The following is a 21095-nucleotide window of genomic DNA, read 5'->3' as shown; positions in this document are numbered from 1 at the left end:
TCGGGTTTTGGAGAAATGAATGAAAGACCATTGTCTACATCTGTGATGAACGGAAGGAACACAGGGCTAGGGCTAAGAAGATCGAGGTACAGCCACGACTCCTGTGCTAACAAACTACACCCAGGTTTGCCAGCTGCCAAATGGAAATAGTTATTTGATGATTTTCGAGTCTGTTATCTAGCTTTTAAGTTTCACAATCGTCCACGAAGTTTCTACTCACCATTGTGATAAGCAGCAGCCTCAATGTCAAAAGTGGCTCATAAGTTTGGAGGAAACACCATTGCAAAAGAGAGAATTTGAGAGAGAAATTACTATCCTTGTTACAGATAAAATAAAATTAATATCAAACCAAATAACTACAGAGAAAATATACTTAACATGCCATGGTCACTGTTACTGTGACTTCCACATTCTAATACTTAAGAGTCTAAGAACCCAGCAAAATTTCCTACAAAGAGTAAATTCAATAAACTTTTGCCAAATTGATGAGCAAACAAAAACAATTAAATTCATGATCAAATAACAGTATCATACAGTCTTACATGTAAAGGTAACTTTTATCAAGTTATTATTTTAAGTTATCAGTATTAATTTTTGTTAGAGCATCTTAAAATACTTAATTCTGCTTCTCTGGTTCACACTGTTAATAAAATTTATTGAAATTCCATGCCATTCCCTTCTTATCCACAGTATCTGCTCAGACATCACCTTCTCATTGAGGCTATCCATCACCCCCCCCCACTATAGCTTTCCCGTTTTTTTCTCCATAGCTAGTACGCAACATGTTAATTAACAAAAGTTGTAAACCAGCTGCAGTCCTGAGTATTCCTTAACAGAGTGGTTGGACATTAAAAATGGAATCAATTTTGTAGTGGTGTAAACATTTTCACTGTTAAATTATAGCATGTGTTACCTTTACTTTCCCCCTTTCCCTTCAAATGAAATTTTTACATCAAACCCTTCAGAGTTCTAATTTACAACTGACTTAAAAAATAGGTCACCTCTAAAATTTATTTCAGCCACAGTCATAAAGCAAAGAATGCAGTATGGCTTTTCAAAACAAAAATAACCAAATTATCATTAAAGTGGCCTTTTACTTGAGGTATTCCACAAACCAGCATATCAGAAGCGGACAGGTTTTGTTAGTCAGAGGAGGGGGACTCAGCTCTGCTTGGATTTAGAAAGTTTTCACATTTCAATACCAATATTATCTCAAAAGTACCTGATGTTCATTGTGTACTTAGACCCAAGAACATCTTTGCAAATATTCTCTAAGATCATAAATGTACATATGTTAAAAACCACAGTTGTTGTCTCTTACAGTACTCTTCCCCCAAACTTAACTATGAAAAAATTCAAACATACAGTAACCTTTAAAGAATAGTAAAGAATAGGCATCACCAGGACACCCACAGCTATATTTATCAATTATTAGCATTTTCACATATTTGCTTTATCTAGAAGCATTTTGAAGTACAGACATAAAGACACCTTGCCCTTAGATATTTGAGAACATGCTTCCTAATTAAAAGGGACATTCTCCTACTCAACCTTAAGACTATTAACTAATATATTCTAAATATAAAAATGACCATCACTAAAATATCTTTTTGGAATAATCTATGGGTCAATAACCATTTTTCAAATCAGTGCAAGATTCAAATACAGAATTAAAAAAGTATGACTATTTCCTTACCTTAAAAGCGTATTTGCGATTAATGTGATCCTCAGAGGTAAGCATAGCAATCTGAAAACTAGGTAATAGTATGCTTCCCAAGATACCCTCTTCTTTCTCATCTAAGAGGTAATTGAACATCTGATTAGAATTTTAAATGTTCTCACGAAGCAGAATAAATTTTCTCAAAATTTATTTTGACCAAATCAAAAGGTTCTTATATATATATATAAGAAATGAACTGTACTCTTGTCTCATTCAGATAGTTCTTTACAAGGTTTTAAAGGAAATATTAAATAGCACAAGGATGTATACTTTTCACTTTCAATGAGCTTCCCCATCCTAAGCAAATCAGAAATGGTTCTCACACATCAGAGAAATGTCAATTAGACATAAAAACAGCATACATTTGTTTGGCATATATATACCATATTCTACAAACCCCTCGATATGTGATTCATTGAAAATATATTAGCATGTAAGTAACAACACAGAAACCTTACAAAATCAAGCCATCCACATGTCTGGTAGGATTTAAATGCCCAACCATTTCAAGCCAAGACAAATGCACAGCTCACTTGCTCATGCCCTCCAGTCTGCCTCCAATGTCTCATTATAAAGCCTTCCTTGACCACACTATTTTTAACTGCTTCTCATCCTAACCCATCCCAGAGCCCTCTCTTCTCTTTCTGGAACTTTACTGTAACCCCCTCCCCCCAAATACCTTAGACACACTATATGCTTTATTATTTATCAACTTTCTCTCCCCAGAATGTCAACTCCATGAAGACATTTAGAATGACAGATGCTAAAAAACATCTGAATAAATATACATCTTAAACTATGCTGTAAAAATTATATGATTTTTAAAACATATAACTGTGGTTAGCTTTTACCAGTCATTCTGATACACAACAAAGTTATGGGAATAAATTACAGGCCTACAAGGCAAGCACATAAAACACACCCAGGAAAATGACAAAACATTAATCTTGGCACAGTATAGATTCACATTATTAACTTGCGGCTTGGGGGCAGAGATGTTTATGAAATTCGAAATATATAGTTCATTGTTAGAAACCCATAAGACAAGTTAATAAAGCTGTGCATTAAGTTGATGAACTCAGCAATGAGAAAAACCGTAAATGAGAAATAATTCTTTTTATTATGCTTGCCATGTTTTTTTATTATCATAAACTCAACAAGGAATTTTATTTATTTTCCCCTCATTTCTAAAATATATGGTGAAACTTCCAAATGAAAGAAAGTTGCTTTCAACAGAGGTTATTTCTGTAGCTTTTCTCATAATGCAACAAAATTCTGCTCTTACTATACTGTGTTCATTCAGGTATAGTTCATTAATAAATGAAAGAATGAACAAGTGCAGATTTAGTCTAAAAGGTTAAAAAAAGAGGTAGAAAGCAGTCATCAATTATAGAGAATATGACAATTTAAAAGAGTGAGTCACATTCTAACTCTAAATCCAATTTTGTTTATATAAAGCATATAATCAGAAACACCTCATGAAGTCATCTTTATTAAAAAATAATTTTTATCAAATAATACATTCTCTTATGTTGCATTATTGGAAACGGTGGTTTTTCCTAAAGTTATTTCAGAATATGCACAGGCACTATGGCAATGGTGATTTCACTGGATCATCACGAATGGTTTCCCAGACGGACACTAAGCAGTTATGAGATCTTGGCAAGTTATCGCTGCTGGGTATCTCAGTTTCATCAACTATAAAACTGAGGAAAACAGGACTTAACTGCAAAGGACTGTTGTGAGGGTTAAATGAGCTAACAGACATGAAGAACTCAATAATGCACTCAGCCCATTTGAAGAGTTCAATAAATACTGCCCTTATTATATAAAACTAAGGGCACTGCATATATAAAAATCTTCATCTTTTGTCAAATGACTATCTTAAGAGTTCTTCACTAGATTCTTCGAATGTTCCTAATCATGACATTCTTCTGTTCGGTTCTGTCAAGCCTGACCTAGTAACTGTCTTTCACCCAAAAGGCTTCATACATTGACAAGCAACGAGTGGGTACTGATTATCTGTAGAATGAACAGACTCTCCAGGGAGGTGAGCTGGGCCTTTTGTTAGACTGGATGGCAGCCCAACTCCCTCTGTCCCAACCTAGTTCCTTCCCTGCCACAGGTTAATGGTCCCATGAGCAGTCCCCAGTAAGCCTCTTGCACTCTAATCTCCAACACAGAGCTCATGTCCTGGGGAACATAACCTGGGACAAGAACCAAAAGAATCTCAACACTGACTGGATTCAAGTAACATTTTAGACTCCCCACTTCTGCTTCAGCTTTAAAGATGTTTGGGTAAAAGACAAAAACCACATATATAATTATACCTGGGTATATAACTTACAGACTAGAATATTATTACTAATTATCATTACCTAGAATACTTCAATACTTTGTTAACCGGTCTCCTGGCTTGTAGTTCAAGTGCTAGGGTGATTTTTCTAAAATGTGCATTTGATCCCATTATTATTCTTGCATTTAAGACAGAGTTAAAACTCATTAGGATGGTAAACAAATGCCTTTTGTGCCTCGATCTACTTTTTAGCCTTTACTCCTGCTATGTCTGCAGGCATAACCTTCATTCCAGCAACATAAGCCCCATGTGTAATTTTACAAATATGCCATGCTCATTCATGCTTTGAACATGCTAAGCCCACTGTCTAGATCATCCTTCTTTCCTAATTCTTTCCTTGTACACTGGGTCAACACTCATAGTCAACATAACTGAATACTATGACGTTCTTTCTTAGATTCCTTTAGCTAATCTGTGAGTTCCACGAAGAGTGGAGTTTATATTGTTCATTTCTGTAACCTACTACCTAATAATGTATCTGGTGCATCAAAAGTGCTCACTGCTGGCTACCACCTTAGTCTAAGCCATTATCATTTCTACCTAATAATTCCTAACTAGTCTCTGTTTCCTTCCTTCCTCCTTATAATCCATTTTCTAAGAGCAGCTTGAATGAGCCTTCTACAGTGTAAATCAAAGCATATCACTCGTATGCTGAAAAACATCCAATTATTTGCCTACGGTATTCAGTAGAATCAAAACTGTAGTAGAGTGTGACTTGGTGCAATCTTCCTTCCTCCCCCCCTGCCTCCCTGTTGCTAGCCCTCCAGCTGGGTACAACGGATTCCTTCTGCTCCCTCAATGTTCCACTTTCCTAACCTCAGAGCCTCTGCACTATTGCTCCACCTGCCTGAATACTATACTCACGCTGGCTCTTCTTCATCATTTATACCTTGTTATCTAAAACATCGGCTCAGAGAACTGATCCAAAGAAATCTTTCCTCCATGCATCTTTCATACAATGACCTTATTTTCCTAAAAGCACTTATCATCGTATTGTTTATTTATTTGAATTTATTTATGTCTCCCTGATTCCTCTAGAATGTAAGCTTCATGAGAGCTTTCTTTCACTGTTTTGACAGCACCTGGAATGAAGCAGGTCCTGCTCAATAAATATTTGTTGAATGAATTAAGTCTCATAATAAGTTTTGTCAGTAGACAGACTATAAAACAGAACAATCTAAGTGTTCTGTCATAATATGCCTGCTACTTTGCAAAGAACAGTGGGAACTCGAGCTTCCATCTGGTATTGGCTGCTAACCTATTGTAAAAAAGAGCAAATCACTTATTTTGTCTTACTTTCCGTATCTGTGAAATGTGGAGTGGTTTGTCAAAAAATTCTGACAGTGCACTGTATATGTCAGTATACGAGACACTTGGAAAGATACAGAAGAAACGAATGGGGCTGCTGTATTCAGCACGTTAAGAGAAGAGATCTGTATAAGGAAAAAATCCTGTGGTTAAGATAAGTGCCTAGGTATAAATCCTGGCTCTGACACTTGCCAGTTGTGAGACTTCAGGCAAGCAATATGACCTCACTGTCCTTTAGGGTCCTCTTGTGTGAAGGGGCAAAAAGTAAGATTTCCCACCTTGTTGAATGGCTATAAGGAAGAGATGAAATAGATCATCTACGTTATGTGCTTAGTATATAGTAAATGCTCAAAAAAATGCGACATATTATGATCATCTCACTAAAATCGGATAGTTTTTATTTCAAAATCTGACAATTACTGTTGATAAAATAGTGAAAGTGTATAATATCATCTACTCATTTCCAACCATCTAAAGTGCAGAAGTGAGTTAAATGGTATTTCTTTCTTTTTTACATTTTCTTCTTTTTTACATTGCTCCTGGCTGGCAAACCATACTAAAATTAATAAATATATTGAGTGTAAAATGCATATGGTTAATAATAATATGGAATCTCATATTCAACATGGCTTCTGAACTCAGCATTTATATTTTTAAATTAGATTAAAAGTTCTTCTATTTTAATAATAGTAGTAAGCTGTACCTTTCCATGAGCAATGATAGCAAGTTTTAAGGAATTCAGTGTTCTTTTTGTGGTAAATTAACATTAAGGAATTTTATATCAGAATAATAATAAATATTTTCTTGTCCTTATTTAAAGCTCTAAATAGACTATAAATAAACTGGAAAAGAGAGAAGTACAAGCTATAAGCTTAGAAATAATGCCTTAAGTTATATATAACTCCTGACCTTCTGAAAGAGTGGGAAAGCCTTTAAGGAAAATTGTAGAGTATGGTTGGCACTTAAACTAAAGACAATACCACAATTGCTGCCTGACCAACATCTCTATGACAAAATGAAATTTTATAGGTTTGGTTAATTCTGACTCAGCAGTGCTTCTCAACCACAGTTTGCCGTGGGGGAAAAACAGATGAATACAATTCTAGTAATTTCAAATTTGAAGGTTAACGCATTATATTGCTCTGATAGATGACCACAGAATTTCATCACACTTTTTTTTTGTATAATCACAAATTATTAATCAGTTCTAAAATCCTGTTGTATCTTGTGAAATACATATCTAGAGAAGTTATAAATTATTAAACATGCTTTGACAATCTAATTCTTTAGTGACTGCTTCCAACCGGACTTTATAAAGTAGGAAAGAGCTACTGTCCAGATTCATGATTTTATACTACAGCCAAAGCAGCTTTCTGTGGAGAGCACAGCCTATGCAGACTTCTCTTTGTTAGGTACCAACCGTGTAGTATCTAACAGATCCATATACCACAGAGCAGAGACTTCTCTGGACTTTGCTTTAAAATTGTATTAATCAATAACTTACTAACAAGAAAACATATTTAAAAATGGAGTGTATGATATCCATATGGGAGAAATGAAGACTATCAACCCATACCTAGAGAGTACCTTTATTTCTTTTACACCAACATTACAGCCTGGTATATATCCCTTACACAGCTGTCTCCATGTTTCAGGGAGGTTGTCATTGTTTTAAAAAGGAGGGGGGGAATCAGGGAGGGTGGAGATCATAATAAGTACATTTCTTTGTACTTAAAAAAAGAAAATTGCCGATACATCGGAGTAACCTCTGATACTCTCAAGACATTTGCAGGGGAGTACTGTGTGTTCAATAAATCAATAGCTGGATCTAACGAAGCTGACACATAGAAACAATCGCATCAAACTAATGACTTTCATCTATTAGGCACTGAATTCAAGGATAACATTACAGAGTGAAGATTCATATACTATTTACATAAAACAAGTAAGATTAACACAATCAAACTACAGAAATGGACCAAAACTCAAGACTAATCTGCTTGAAGCACTATACTGTCTTCAGTCATACCTCAATTACTCAGTATTATGCGGGGATGAAGAAAAGGTTTTTTTGATACTGTTTGTTGATAATAAAACAGCCAGAGAATTAGAATGTTTTTTTCTTTAAAAAAGTATCCACTATTTAACATATTCTGTTGCAATTATGCTATAACACACTAAGACAGTTTATGGTAAACTCACCTCTGTAATAAAAGAGGCAAAGGTCAGAAAGCACGAACCAGCGTTTCTTCCACAGCTTCATGCCAGTACTGTCCTAAATCAAATCAGCATATTACAGGTTTTTTTCTCATTACAGAAAATTCAGATTCATTTCTGATGCATTTATTTAAAATAACCTTTTAAGACAAGATGTATTCGATATAGGCTAGACAGAAACCTAACTAAAAAGCCAAAATACGGAGGCAGTTTTCTAGAGACTTGTATCACGTGAACATGAAGATATTCCCAAGTATACAGGTCTCTGAAAAGGAATATTCTCACGTGAAAAACACTTTTGAAGCAATCTGATTTGGCTTCATATTTGTAAGCAATTTGAAATTCACTTTTCTGAACACACATGTCTGCTAACATGAGCATAATGTAACTATGTGGCATTGTGTGTATTCTGGTAAACCATGTTTAATAAATATGTTAATCTTCAACAACATGAGAAATATGTGATTTGAAATTATCCCAAAGGTAACGTGATTTAAAATGACTGTGAATAAAGGAAACTTAGCATACAAACACATTTCACAAACATTTTTTTCTTCTTGCATATACAGTTTGGGTTTTGCTCATCTTGCAAAAAAGAGTGCCTCTTTGGCAGCTGCTTCTTCTAAGTAATTCAGTTAATAAAAATACCAAGCTCAAACAAAATTACAATTTTAATAAAAATTACCTTCCCCCATGCAATAAAGCAAAATTGCAAGAGAAAATGAAACATACACACATACACAAAGGCAAAAAAAAAAAAAGGCCAGTTTGGATGTGCGTTAATATTTATTTATTTCTAGTTGCAACCACCTAAAAATGACTTTAGAATTTAAATTATATAGGTAAAAATCTCAAAACAAAAGATTTGTCCTTAAAATTGACAGTTACACCAAAGAACCAAAAAAAAAAAAAAAATCTTTTTTAATGGTATTTTCAGTTTCCTAATAATATTCTTTAATACAAATAATTAAAAAGTTTAGACTTTTAAGTGACTCTGAAAGCAAACTCTCTGTAAGTCACACACCTATTATAAAATAAACACTCATGGTAGAGAAGCTGGTTGGTGACACTTTTCTAATACAAATTAATCAAGGGATCAAGAAACGATAACAAAAATCATTTGAAAGAAGTTCCATATCCTTGGGGCGCCTGGGTGGCGCAGTCGTTAAGCATCTGCCTTCGGCTCAGGGCGAGCCGTGATCCCAGCGTTCTGGGATTGAGCCCCACATCAGGCTTCTCTGCTGGGAGCCTGCTTCTTCCTCTCCCACTCCCCCTGCTTGTGTTCCCTCTCTCACTGGCTGTGTCTCTCTATCAAATAAATAAATAAAATCTTAAAAAAAAAAAAGTTCCATATCGTCTATTAGGCTCAATATTATGCTAAGCTATCTGAACATAATTTAGACTTACTAGAAAGACTAGTTAAAAAAATTTTTTTCAGGGGCACCTGGGTGGCTCAGTTGGTTAAGCGTCTGCCTTCGGCTCAGGTCATGATCCCAGGGTCCTGGAATTGAGCCTATTTCAGGCTCCCTGCTCAGCGGGGAGTCTGCTTCTCCCTCTTCCAATGAAAAATACCTCTGTATGTTTTTTACCCCATTTAAAAATGTTTCTGCCTGGATAATGTTAGCAAATTATTGCTAACATTTTCATACAGCATTTATAATTTCAAACCTAGAAATACCTGTAACAAACACACACAATTTCTGTTCTAAGTAACAATTACCTTTTCTTTCTTTACTGTTGCCCTAACAGTCTTCAGTGGTAATAAAAACAGTCTGGATGACTACTCTACAGTTCCTTCTCCATTTTATACAATTTTCCTATGTACATTCAGCTGAGAAGGTCTCCTTTGATTCCATCTTTCTTTCACATCAAATGGAAAATAAACAAAAAATACCTGTTTATAAAGCCAACCTCGTCTGACCACAGGTGCATTAGGATTCCTTTTAATTGAATTTGATCTCTTTCCAAAATTGTGAACTTTTTTTGAAGCTCGTGAAGTCTAAATAGAAAAAAGCAAAACGGACAATGTGTTATTAATGCATAGGTATTTATATTTCATCTTCATAGTTTTACCTCTTCAGATTTCTCTGAAACTTGCGGGACTTACTCTTTTTAGGTGAATTATAGCAATCCTGCCTTTGAGGACTTACTTGTTTCAAGTGTAAGAATTCGCGAAGAATTTTTCTCCCAGGATATTACAAAGAATCACAAGTTTTACAATCTGTCCTTTAAAACTGGGACATACAATTTTTTTTTTTTAAGAGAGGGAGAGAGAGCAGAGCGTGCGCATGCACACACACGAGCTGGGGTGGGGTTGGGGGTGGGGTGGAGAGGCAGAGGGAGGAGAGAGAGAATCTCAAGCACACTCCACGCCCAGCATGGAGCCCAGTCTGTGGCTCGATCCCTTGACCCTGAGATCACGACCTGAGCTGAAACCAAGAGCCTCTTAGGGCAACTGATTTTTGTCTTCAGCTCAGGTCATGATCTCAGGGTCCTGGGATCGAGCCTTGCATGGTGCTCCCTGCTCAACAGGGAGTCTGCCTGAGGATTCTCTCCCACTCTCCCTCTGCCCCCCACCGCCACCCGTACTCTCTCTCAAACAAATTTTAAAAACACAAAAAGGTACAATGTATGGCAGTATTTTGTACTACCTGCTATATAAATTGAATAAACCTTGGGTAAAAATGAACAAATTTTTAAGAATTAATGAATGTAGATTTTTTTTGCTTGCTATCTGCATTAAAAGTGTTTCAATTATAGAAAGTGAACAGTGTCAAGTCAGGTGTCAAAAGAAATACTCAGATACAAAATATAAAACATATCACATCAAGTCAACACAAAACTGGAAGGATCTGCTTAATGTCATGTAGCACTTTTTCCTTTATGGGCACCTCTGAACTTAAATGATATGAGACAGATGGTGTTTACTGTATTCTTTAAAGTGTACATAAGGATATACAATCTTCTGAAATCTGCTATATTTAGCATGAAGATAATTACTTCGGTAGGAATGGTAGTGGTGAGCAACAAAAACAAAGAAGCTGAATTTGAGTTCTCTATAAAAGTAAGTGATATCAAATTATTTCTAATTTTTCAACTTATCTGGAATCTAGCATATTTCCTTAGAATTTTGTTTTTTGAAGCTTCTATCAGTACATAATAGAATATTAAGACCCAATATCAACCCCATTTTCCCCAAAGCATGTTTTGTTGACAATTTTAACTTACTCTTGAACAGATAAACGCTTAAACACAGTATAAAACTTAAACGGTATACTAGGACCTGTCTACTTCTCACCCCTGGACTCTAGCACCCAAACAATCTCATGAGGCAATCAATATCAAATGTGTGTACGTGTGTATCTATTCATTTAAAATAACTGTTTTCATAGGTATGGAATATCTTTTCTTCATCAAATGACTACATATGTTCCACAACTTTTGTTCCACTGTATCTTGGAGCTTATTACATACAGAAAATACCCACAGTGTTGTCAATGTACTGTGCAAGAAAACTTTTCAACCTCTGAAAATCAGGTATGTGAAAAATGGTACTGTTTTTTAATTTTAATTAGCATTTTTTATATTATGAGCGAGCTTGAACATCATTTTCATATATTTAGCAGTAAAATTCTATTTTCTGGGAAGTGATTTTACATAATTTGCCCATTTAAAAAAGGTTGTAAGCCTTTTCCTTACTGACTGATAGAACCTCTTTAATTTTAGGGGCACCTGGGTGGCACAGCGGTTAAGCGTCTGCCTTCGGCTCAGGGCGTGATCCCGGCGTTGTGGGATCGAGCCCCACATCAGGCTCCTCCACTATGAGCCTGCTTCTTCCTCTCCCACTCCCCCTGCTTGTGTTCCCTCTCTCGCTGGCTGTCTCTATCTCTGTCAAATAAATAAAATCTTTAAAAAAAAAAAAAAAAGAACCTCTTTAATTTTAAAGGTATTATTCTTTAATTGTTATATGAATTGAAGATATTATGCATGCATGATAATTATGTATGGTTCAATCTCTTGTTATTTTTATTTTGATTTGTGGGTTTTATGTCATATTTAGAAAGCCCATCTGCATTCTGAGCTTGTTTGATTTTTAAAAATCTTCCATTGTTTTTTGTAGTGTTTCTACAGTTTTGTTTTTAACATTTCAACATCTGATCCATTTGGAAAATTTTTAGTATAAAGTTTGAGGCACAGATCCAACTTTCTCTCCAGATAAATGACTTGCTGGCTGGCCCTCAACCTATCATTTCTCTAGATTTTGATTAAAATATATTAATGAAGCACTCTAATGCTCAGTTATCCTACTAGCATTTTATGTTATACAAGAATTAGAAATTACTTACATTATTTGGAAATTTACATTAACTTATAAAATATTCTACAAAATTTCATTTTAAGAACATTAAAACAAAAAAATGTTGAAACAGGCATTTAAAATAGATAATCGCCTATTATCCGCTCCTTCACAATAACCATAATTTAGTATTATAATTGTTCTGTATTTATTTATTTATATTTATTTTATTTATTTGGGAGAGAGAGAGAGACAGCACAAGCGGGAGGGGAAGAGGGAGAGAGAGAAAAACTCAAGCAGACTCCACACTGAGCATGCAGCCCGATGCAGGGCTTGATTCCAGGACCCTGAGATCATGACCTGAGCCGAAACCAAGAGTCAGATGCTTGACCCACTGTGCCACCCAAGTGCCCCTGTATTATTTTTTAATGAATAAAGATTATTCTTTTATTATCCTTTGATTCTCTTGCTGTCCATTAATTTAGGAACTGAGAAGCAACATTAAGGCAATTATTTTTTTTTTTTTTTTAAAGATTTTATTTATTTATTCAACAGAGACAGAGACAGCCAGCGAGAGCGGGAACACAAGCAGGGAGAGTGGGAGAGGAAGAAGCAGGCTCACAGCAGAGGAGCCTGATGTGGGGCTCGATCCCATAACGCCGGGATCACGCCCTGAGCCGAAGGCAGACGCTTAACCACTGTGCCACCCAGGCGCCCCTAAGGCAATTATTTATTCAGATTTAGTAGCATTATTTTCCAAGAGTTTGTTAGAATTTTCATGTTAAAATTCTGAATTTAAAATATTAACATTGTGGTTTAAAGTATAAGAAGCAATAACTACAAATTTTTATAGAAACAAAATCTAGGATCATAGATTAAACAATTAACATTTTTCTTTCTAATTATAAAGAAGACCACCACCTCCATTACCATTTGACTGTGGCACTTTTCATATAATGGATTCTAAATACATCAGAGTCAACAAGCACACTGGCATAGGGTTTCCCTTTGGTAGTAAGGTATTTTACATTTATTTTTAAAAAGTTTGTCTGCTCAGGGGCACCTGGGTGGTACAGTCGGTTAAGTGTCTGACTCTTGGTTCCAGCTCTGGTCATGATCTCATGGTCGTCCAGCTCTGTGCTTTGCACAGTCTGCCTGAGATTCTCTCCCTCTGCCCCTACCCACCCTCCCTCTCTAAAATAAATAAATAAATCTTAGAAAAAAAAAAAAAAGTTTGTCTGCTCAATCTAGGCATATGTAACAGTCAGAAAAAGGGATTTCTATGCCATTCTATTAACCTTCATCTTTAAAACTTTAGTTGATTCAATAAGTTACCATTTTTTCACACAAACATCCATTATATTTGTAAAATTATTCAAAAACTGAACTCTACAATATTTTTCAAAAAACTCATTAAATTATTAAAACATAATCTTATTAGTTTATAGTCCATGCCATTTTAAGTCATTTACCTCAAATGTAATTAGGTTCAAGGAAGAGTAAAAATGAAATGATTATTCTATAATTCTAAGTCCATTAAGAGTAATAGTAATAGATGCTACCAATTATACCAGTTATCAAAAATTAACAGTAAGCAAAATAACTTACTCTGCCTACAGGACTCATTGGATGCGCTGCATAATCTGAAGTCATGTTATAGTTGGAAGCTTCATTTATCATGCTTATAGGTCGTTCCTTCTTTTCTTCAGATGTCATGGTTGCAACGGTCCTGAAAATATGCCAGAATGCTAGAACTTGCTGTATATGTTAACTGCTTTACAATGAAGCTTCCATGGAGACTTAACAATGCTGGTGTCCCACTTTTTAAAAATATTTGGATACTAGTCACAGGTTAATAAGCTCTAGAGTCAGAGCTTAATATTTATAACTACTTTAAATAAAATTAACATTTCTCCTAAGCACAAAAAATCATGTTTATTTTAATAAGCATTATTACAGATATTCTACTTGGTCATCTAACTGCAAAATTAAAACTTCAGTTCTAAGATTAGCTATTCTAATATTGAGAACAATAATGATACAAAGAACTACTTTTTGTGAACAGATTTATAGCATATAAAGTATTTTCACACATATTTCATTTGATGCTTAGCACAATCCTGAAAAATAATTACCACTAACTCTGATTTAAGGATGAGAAAAACTGAGCTCAAATTAGTTTAATAATGTGACCAAGTTTATAGTTTCTCTGACCTTAAATTTTGGACTCTTGGGCTTTCCGTCTGTGCTTGAACTATTGGAAAAGGTTCTGAGATCACATTCTTTATGAAAGAAAGTTTTAAGTCATGTTCCTATATACCACCCATAGTAAATAAATGGCTTTCTGTTACATGTGACTGCAAATATCCAGATAAGAAAACTTAAATCGTACTGTATTGAAAATATGGATAAGAGCAATCTTAATGCTAACGGCATTTAAAATGAAGGCATTCCATGAAATTCTTTACTTACTGCTCATTCACCACAAAAATGCAATTGTCCTGTGATGGCTGTCCTGTGACTGGATGTTTACAGGTCACTTTTCTTTCATTATGGCTAAAAGAAAAGAGAAAAAGAGAAAATGTACGTATGTATGTACTTCTATTATCACAAATGTTTTCTATTATTCTGGTAGCAAAACAGTGATTTCTTTATTGTAACATTAGTGAACAAAAGGGATGAAATTCACACTCTTCTGGTATGCAATATCAAAATAACACCCTTCCTACTATCTACCATGTATACATGTGCGTGTGAATGCTACTATAGTTTTACCATACAGTTAAATGCACCTCCTACCCCCCACGCCTGACCTCAATTCTTTCTTCTCACATTTTATAAATATTATGGTAAGTTGATTTGGCTCCATGCTCACTCCGTTTTACATTTGATAGGTGGGACACAAAGAATGAGTATCTACCTACCTCCATTATTTTGTAGCCTAATTTACGCACATTATAGAGGACTAATGCCAAATTCATATACAGAAAAAAAATGAACAGTACTACTATATGGGTACTAATAAAAAACAGTACTGCAGGAAGAACAATATTTTATGATGTTTTGTTTTATTAGAGAATCTTTATATAAATAATGTAATGGGATTGAGTTTTATGATACTTGAGGAAAGTATGTTATAGAAAATGAAATCTGAAGGAGAAAACAAAAATCTTAAATACACAAACAATAGCAAGAAAGAAAAATCTACTTGTTATCTTTGCTGAAAAAAAATTTGCTTGGAATTAAGGATGGCTATTTCTTGGAGAAATACTTAGCTTAAGTGATAAGATTAGGTCTCCTGCTGTCCTCTTGAAATGAGAGGGAAAAAAAATTCCCAAACTAATTATCTAAACCAAAAATATTAGATGCCAAAAAAATATGTAATATACACTGATAAATAACAAACATCATCATTTGTAAATTAATTTTTTTCCCATTGGGTCACATACAATAAGGCAATTTGTAAAGAAGATGTATCATTGGTGTGCCCGACCTTAGAAAATTTACTTTCATTACAGAGAAAAATTTCGAGAAGTTGTAACTGAATATTGCTTTGTTAATCTTAAAAGATTATTATACGTGCTCTGTATTTCAGGAAGTCTATAACCATAAGACACAAACTTTCTGGCAAACTTTAGATATTTACATTCCTTTTCTATATCTTAACTTTCATTAATATTTTTTTTTACTGGTAACACAGTACTTGAAAGTTTATCCATGAAATAAAATGAAAACCACAAAAAAGAAAAGGTACAGATACAATTTAAAAAATACTACATATTGACTATTGTTAAAGTAGAATGATGGAATATAATGTGTTTCTATTATTCCTTTAGATAACTGGTCTAACAACTACACAGAATACTAAATTATCAGTTTTTCCCCCCTTTTGAAAAAAAATTTAAATTCAGTCAATTAACATATAACGTATTATTTGTTTCAGGGGTACAGGTCTGTGGTTGTGATTCGTCAGTCTTATATAAACCCCAGTGCTCATTACAACACATACACTCCTCAATATCTGTCACCCAGTTACCCCATCCATCCACCCCTCCTCCCCTCCAGCAACCCTCAGTTTGCTTCCTATGATTAAGAGTCTCTTATTGAGTTGTCTCTCTCTCTGGTTTCGTCTTGTTTCATTTTTTCCTCTCTTCCCCTATGATCCTCTGCCTTGTTTCTTAAATTCCACTATCAGTGAGATCAAATAACTGTCTTTCTCTGATTGACTTGCTCCGCTTAGCACAATACCCTCTAGTTCCAGCCATGTCATTGCAAATGGCAAGATTTCACTTGTTCGATGGCTGAGTAATATTCCATTGTGTATATATACCACATCTTCTTGATCCATTCATCCGTTGATGGACATCTGGGCTCTTTCCATAGTTTGGCTATTGTGGACACTGCTGCTATGACTGGGGTACAGGTGGCCCTTCGGATCACTACATTTGTATCTTTGGGGTCAATACCCAGGAGTGCAATTGCTGGGTCATCGAGTAGCTCTATTTTTAACGTTTTGGGGAACCGCCATACTGTTTTCCAGAGTGGCTGCACCAGCTTGCATTCCCATAAATTATCAGCTTTTTGTGATGGTTTTGTTTCTATATGATAGAGGTATTAAGATTTGATGAGTTTAAATATTTATTTGGAGTGATATTTTCATTACATAAAAGTATGTGAGTGACTTTCTAACTTGATTTACAAAAGTACAGTGGTAGAAACCTAAGGTCTCATGTGGGATACCAGTTTATGTAATAAGCAATAAATTGATTAACAGAATAACTAAGAAAGTATAGCCTCTAGAGATAAGTGAAAAATACTGAAGTATCCAGATGTGATGAACACTATGAATGCACTGAGGTATGTAACTTCTGATGTTTAACAGAATAAAACACTGTGGGGCCTAAGGGGGGTAAAGTAACCTGGGATAGGGATTAGGACACCTTAATGATAAAACATGGAGGATAGCACCTTTTTTTCCTTAAAGTCTCTCCCTGAAAGCATTAAAAAGCCAGTGTTGGTTGTGTGGTAGAAAGAACAGAAATACACAAATTCTTAAAAAAATAAAAATAAAAATAAAAACACCCCAATATTGCAAAAAGAAAATAAACCCCTATATATTTATTATTTCCCTGTGCTCATCTTGCCTAGGAGTAATATAGTAGACTCTAATCCTAATATTCTGGGAGCTCTAAATTATAACAACATGGCTCCACAATGGTTATCTGGCTAAGAGACTTCTCTGACATCCTGACACTAAACAGACATGGGTACCCATTAGACAAAGACATAAAGGAATGGAGATCTTTAATAATGAATGGTAAAAAAAAAAAAGAGCACATTCTTTTCCCCGAAGTGGATGCTATTTTCAATTAAATTGATGTTTTTACTGTCCAAGTACTTTTTAGATCACAATGTCTTAAAGTAAAACTAAATAAAAATCTTAGTGTTCTCTTTTAAAAGACCAATGACTAAAATTATTATGAAGTATGAATATATTTATGTTCTTCTTTTATTTCTTCAAAGTATCCAATGTATTTTCTTTTACCTAATGTTGATATTATATTGACATGAAATTCATATAAAATCTACAAGGACCCTCTAACATGGAAGTCTTTTGCAGGCATGTTTCAGAGATATTGCAGTTTGGTTCCAGATGACTGCAATAAGGCGAACATCACAATAAAACGAGAAATGAATTTTTTGGTTTCCTGGTGCATATAAAAGTTATGTTTACACTATTAAGTGTGCAATAAAATTACAGCTAAGAAAACAATGTACATACCTTAATTTAAAACGCTTTATTGCTAAAAAATGCTAACCGTCACCTGAGCTTTTAGGGAGTCACAATCACTGATCACAGATCACCCTAACAAATGTAAAAATAATGAAAAAGTTTGAAATATTATGAGAATTCCCAAAATGTGATAGACATGAAGTGGGTAACTGCTGTAGGAAAAATACTGACACAAGATTAACTCAACGCAGGGTTGCCACAAACCTTCAATTTGTAAAAAACACACTATCTGTGAAGCACAATACAGAAGTGTAATAAAACAAGCTATGACCATAATATTTTTTAATAAAGATATAACTTTTCCCACTACATATCTATAACTGTAACATAAAATAAATAAGTCCTCTCAAATGTTTATTCGTTTGTTCTGTCTTATAAAATACTCCTAAAATCTGGCTCCTGAGAACTAACTTCCTTCCTTCCTTCCTTCCTTCCTTCCTTCCTTCCTTCCTTCCTTCCTCCCTCCCTCCCTCCCTCCCTCCCTTCCTTCCTCTCTCTTTTTTTTTTTTTAAAGTAGGCTCCACGCCCAGCATGGAACCCAAAGTGGGGCTTGAACTCATGACTCTGAAATCAAGACCTGAGCTGAGATTGAGAGTTGGATGCTTAACTGAATGAGCCACCCAGGTGTCCCGTATTTTCTAAATCATACACAGAAACTAAAAATACAAGTTAAATGAATACTGAGTGCCAATTAGTGAAAGCACTATAAATGAAATCCAAATGAGTCTTGAAAAAAAAACTCCACAGAGCCATCTCTGTTAATATACAGAATTCTTTGAATACGACATACTAATTCTTTATTTTATTTATTTATTATTATATATATTTAATATATATTTAGTATATGTTTAGTGCTATATACTTATATCACCTGGGCACTGTGGGCGGTGTCTGGCCCACTGTTTAAGTATCAAGTCAGGGCCACTGCCACTGGCACAAAGGAGGACGGAATGCTCAGGTCCAGGAGAGAGGGTAGGGAAGACAATGATTCTCAGGCTTTCTTCAATTTTCCAAAGTTGGTCCCTTGCGCTGTTTACAAAGCCTCTGTTTTCATCCTACACCTGCTATCTTTTTTGTACTCCACAAGTTCTTTTTTCTTTTTTGGAAGGGGCTCAAAATTCACATCAGGAGTCCTATCAATTCTGCTGTAACACTTGTGGAAAAGTGAGTTCTCCATGCGATTCAGATGTTCGGGAATAACTTGAAGATCACATAAATTCTGCATTTGTTTATGCCTGATTTTGTCTGTGATCTTACGTTGTTTGTGTATACAGGAGTACACCAACTGTACAACTGTACAAGCGCAAACATCTGCCAGCTACTTTAGTTCATTGTTTCAGGAAACTCACTCACATGGAGTGACACAACTTTAGTTTCCGATATCCCTACTTCGAAAACTTCCCCAAATCTCACAAGCTGAAACCCTCCCAAAGTTCACTTCCACATACAACCTGCAGGTCTTTTTCAAGGCAAACGGTATCTGTAGTATTTTTGTGTTTCTTAAGCCTTTAACAGTAAAACCGCAACCGGTTTTATTAGTTTCCTATCTTTATCTTTACGTGTTAACTAATGAAGTTTTTGAATGGCCTTCTAATAAAATCATTTTCTACAAAAGTCCGCTGCTTTTCAATGCCTGATTGTGCACGGTGAGATGACTTTCAGGAGAATATGTGTTGTGTTACAGCAAAATTGATAGTGCCGCTGAACGACAGACTAACATACTTCTATGCTGCTAAAAGTGCATCTGAAGCTTTAATAGAAAAGACGCCATTAAAAAAATCCTTGCCAGAGATTTTAAACTTTTCGTGAATGAAAAGGAAAAACTGGAAAGGTATGATGTTACATAAATTTGTCTTTCTAGAGGAATCCTTAATAAAGAAGAGATAAAATTCAGGTCTTGACTTAAAAAAAACTCTTATGGTCACAGAACAAACTAATTCCCATCTTGTCTTTGACTCTGTGGCAGAGCAGAAGTCCTAACTTCAAAAAAGATATGACACCAGGTATTCATCCACTCTTACTTCCAGATTTCTGTGATGGTATTTTTTTTTCAAGATTTTATTTTTAAGTAATCTCTACACCCCATGGGGGTCTAACCCACAACCCTGAGATCAAGAGTCGCATGCTCCACCGACTGAGGCAGCCAGGCCCCCCCGCCTGTGATGTTTTAATGTTCTGAGTCTAGACCAGTAGATCTCAACTGAGAGTGATTTTATCTCCCAGGGGACATTTGGAAATGTCTGGTAATATTTCTGAATGTCACAACTGGGGCTGCTATCTAGCGGATAGAGGCCAGAATGCCACTAAATGTCTTACAATGCCCAGGAAAGCTTTCCACAGGAAAATGTCAACAGGGTGAGGTTAAGTAAGCCTAACTAGACCATCATAGCCCTCTAACAATGAACTCCGCTGAATAAGCCACATTTATTATTTCTTTGGGTTCCTGTCTTTCTCTAGAGACAACAGAGGCAGCAGGAAATAATGGCAGCTGAGAGCACAGGTTCTGTTATCAGACCACCTAGGCGTGGATCGCAGCGCCCCCACTCACTGCCAGGTATCTAAATCACCTTTCCACACTTTAGTTTCCTCAACTTAGCACCAGTAGCTGGGTCACAGGTCGTTACAAGTTTATTTTTTTCAGAACTGCTCTAGGTACCAGGGATAACAGTGAACAAAACATAAGAAAATCTTTGCACTCACACAACTTAACTTTCTAGTGGAGGCGTTTATGAGGATGAAAAGGGTGAGCAGTATAAACACGGCCTGAGACAGAGTAAGTCCTTGATAACTGTTGCTTATTTTAATTGGAACTATAGGACTTGCAGCATGTCACTGTCATTAAATTACTGTTCAGTCAACTGTTCAACACTAAAACAGTTTAAATTAGTACCTATCCAGTAGGCCACGTTCATTCACGGTTTTTCGCTTTCTAAGTTTCAGTTACCCGTGGGTCAAGCGCAGTGATGATCCGACCTAGCCCCAGGAGGTCACTGGTAGCCTAATGCTTTGTCACAATACCTGTGTCATTCACTTCACTTCATCTCATCACGCAGGCCTTTTATCATCTCACATCACCACAAGAACAAGGGTGAGAACAGTACAAAATATTTTGAGAGAGGCCATATTACAGTAGACTGTTACAACTGCTCTATTTTATTAGTTATTGTTGTTAATCTCTTACTGTGCTTAATCTATAAATTAAACTCTACCATAGGTATGTATGTATAGGAAAAAACATAGTACATACAGGATTTGGTACTACCCGTGCTTTTAAGCATCACTAGGGGTCTTAGAACGTATCCCCTGCAGATAAGAAGGGGCTACTACGCTCAGTATTTATGGTAAAAGAATAAAGTTGTAATCTCTCCTCGTTTTCATGCTTCTGGTAAATGCTTCTGCCCCT

General features: G+C 35.4%; 1 protein-coding gene across 11 annotated transcripts in view; it reads right to left on the bottom strand.

The window, feature by feature from the left end:
- The window catches only part of PLEKHA5 (pleckstrin homology domain containing A5), a 241253-nt gene that overhangs the window by 86398 nt on the left and 133760 nt on the right, over nucleotides 1–21095 (bottom strand). For 10 of the 11 annotated variants that reach the window (XR_007189477.2, XM_044385212.3, XM_044385204.3 and 7 more), the window contains 5 exons: nucleotides 14371–14454; nucleotides 13507–13627; nucleotides 9496–9600; nucleotides 7587–7659; nucleotides 1697–1797 (listed from right to left, as the gene is read on the bottom strand). Coding sequence is in view for 10 of the 11 variants with exons in the window: in XM_044385212.3 (XP_044241147.1) it covers nucleotides 1697–1797; nucleotides 7587–7659; nucleotides 9496–9600; nucleotides 13507–13627; nucleotides 14371–14454 (484 nt within the window). In the remaining variant the exon portion in view is untranslated. Of the gene's footprint in view, nucleotides 1–220; nucleotides 513–1696; nucleotides 1798–7586; nucleotides 7660–9495; nucleotides 9601–13506; nucleotides 13628–14370; nucleotides 14455–21095 lie in introns of those variants that run through there. The other variant, XM_044385210.3, reaches the window with a different exon arrangement.

This window comes from Ursus arctos, unplaced genomic scaffold (genome assembly GCF_023065955.2).
Source record: "Ursus arctos isolate Adak ecotype North America unplaced genomic scaffold, UrsArc2.0 scaffold_26, whole genome shotgun sequence".
Lineage (NCBI taxonomy): Eukaryota > Metazoa > Chordata > Mammalia > Carnivora > Ursidae > Ursus > Ursus arctos.
This window is presented reverse-complemented; position numbering and strand designations above follow the sequence as displayed.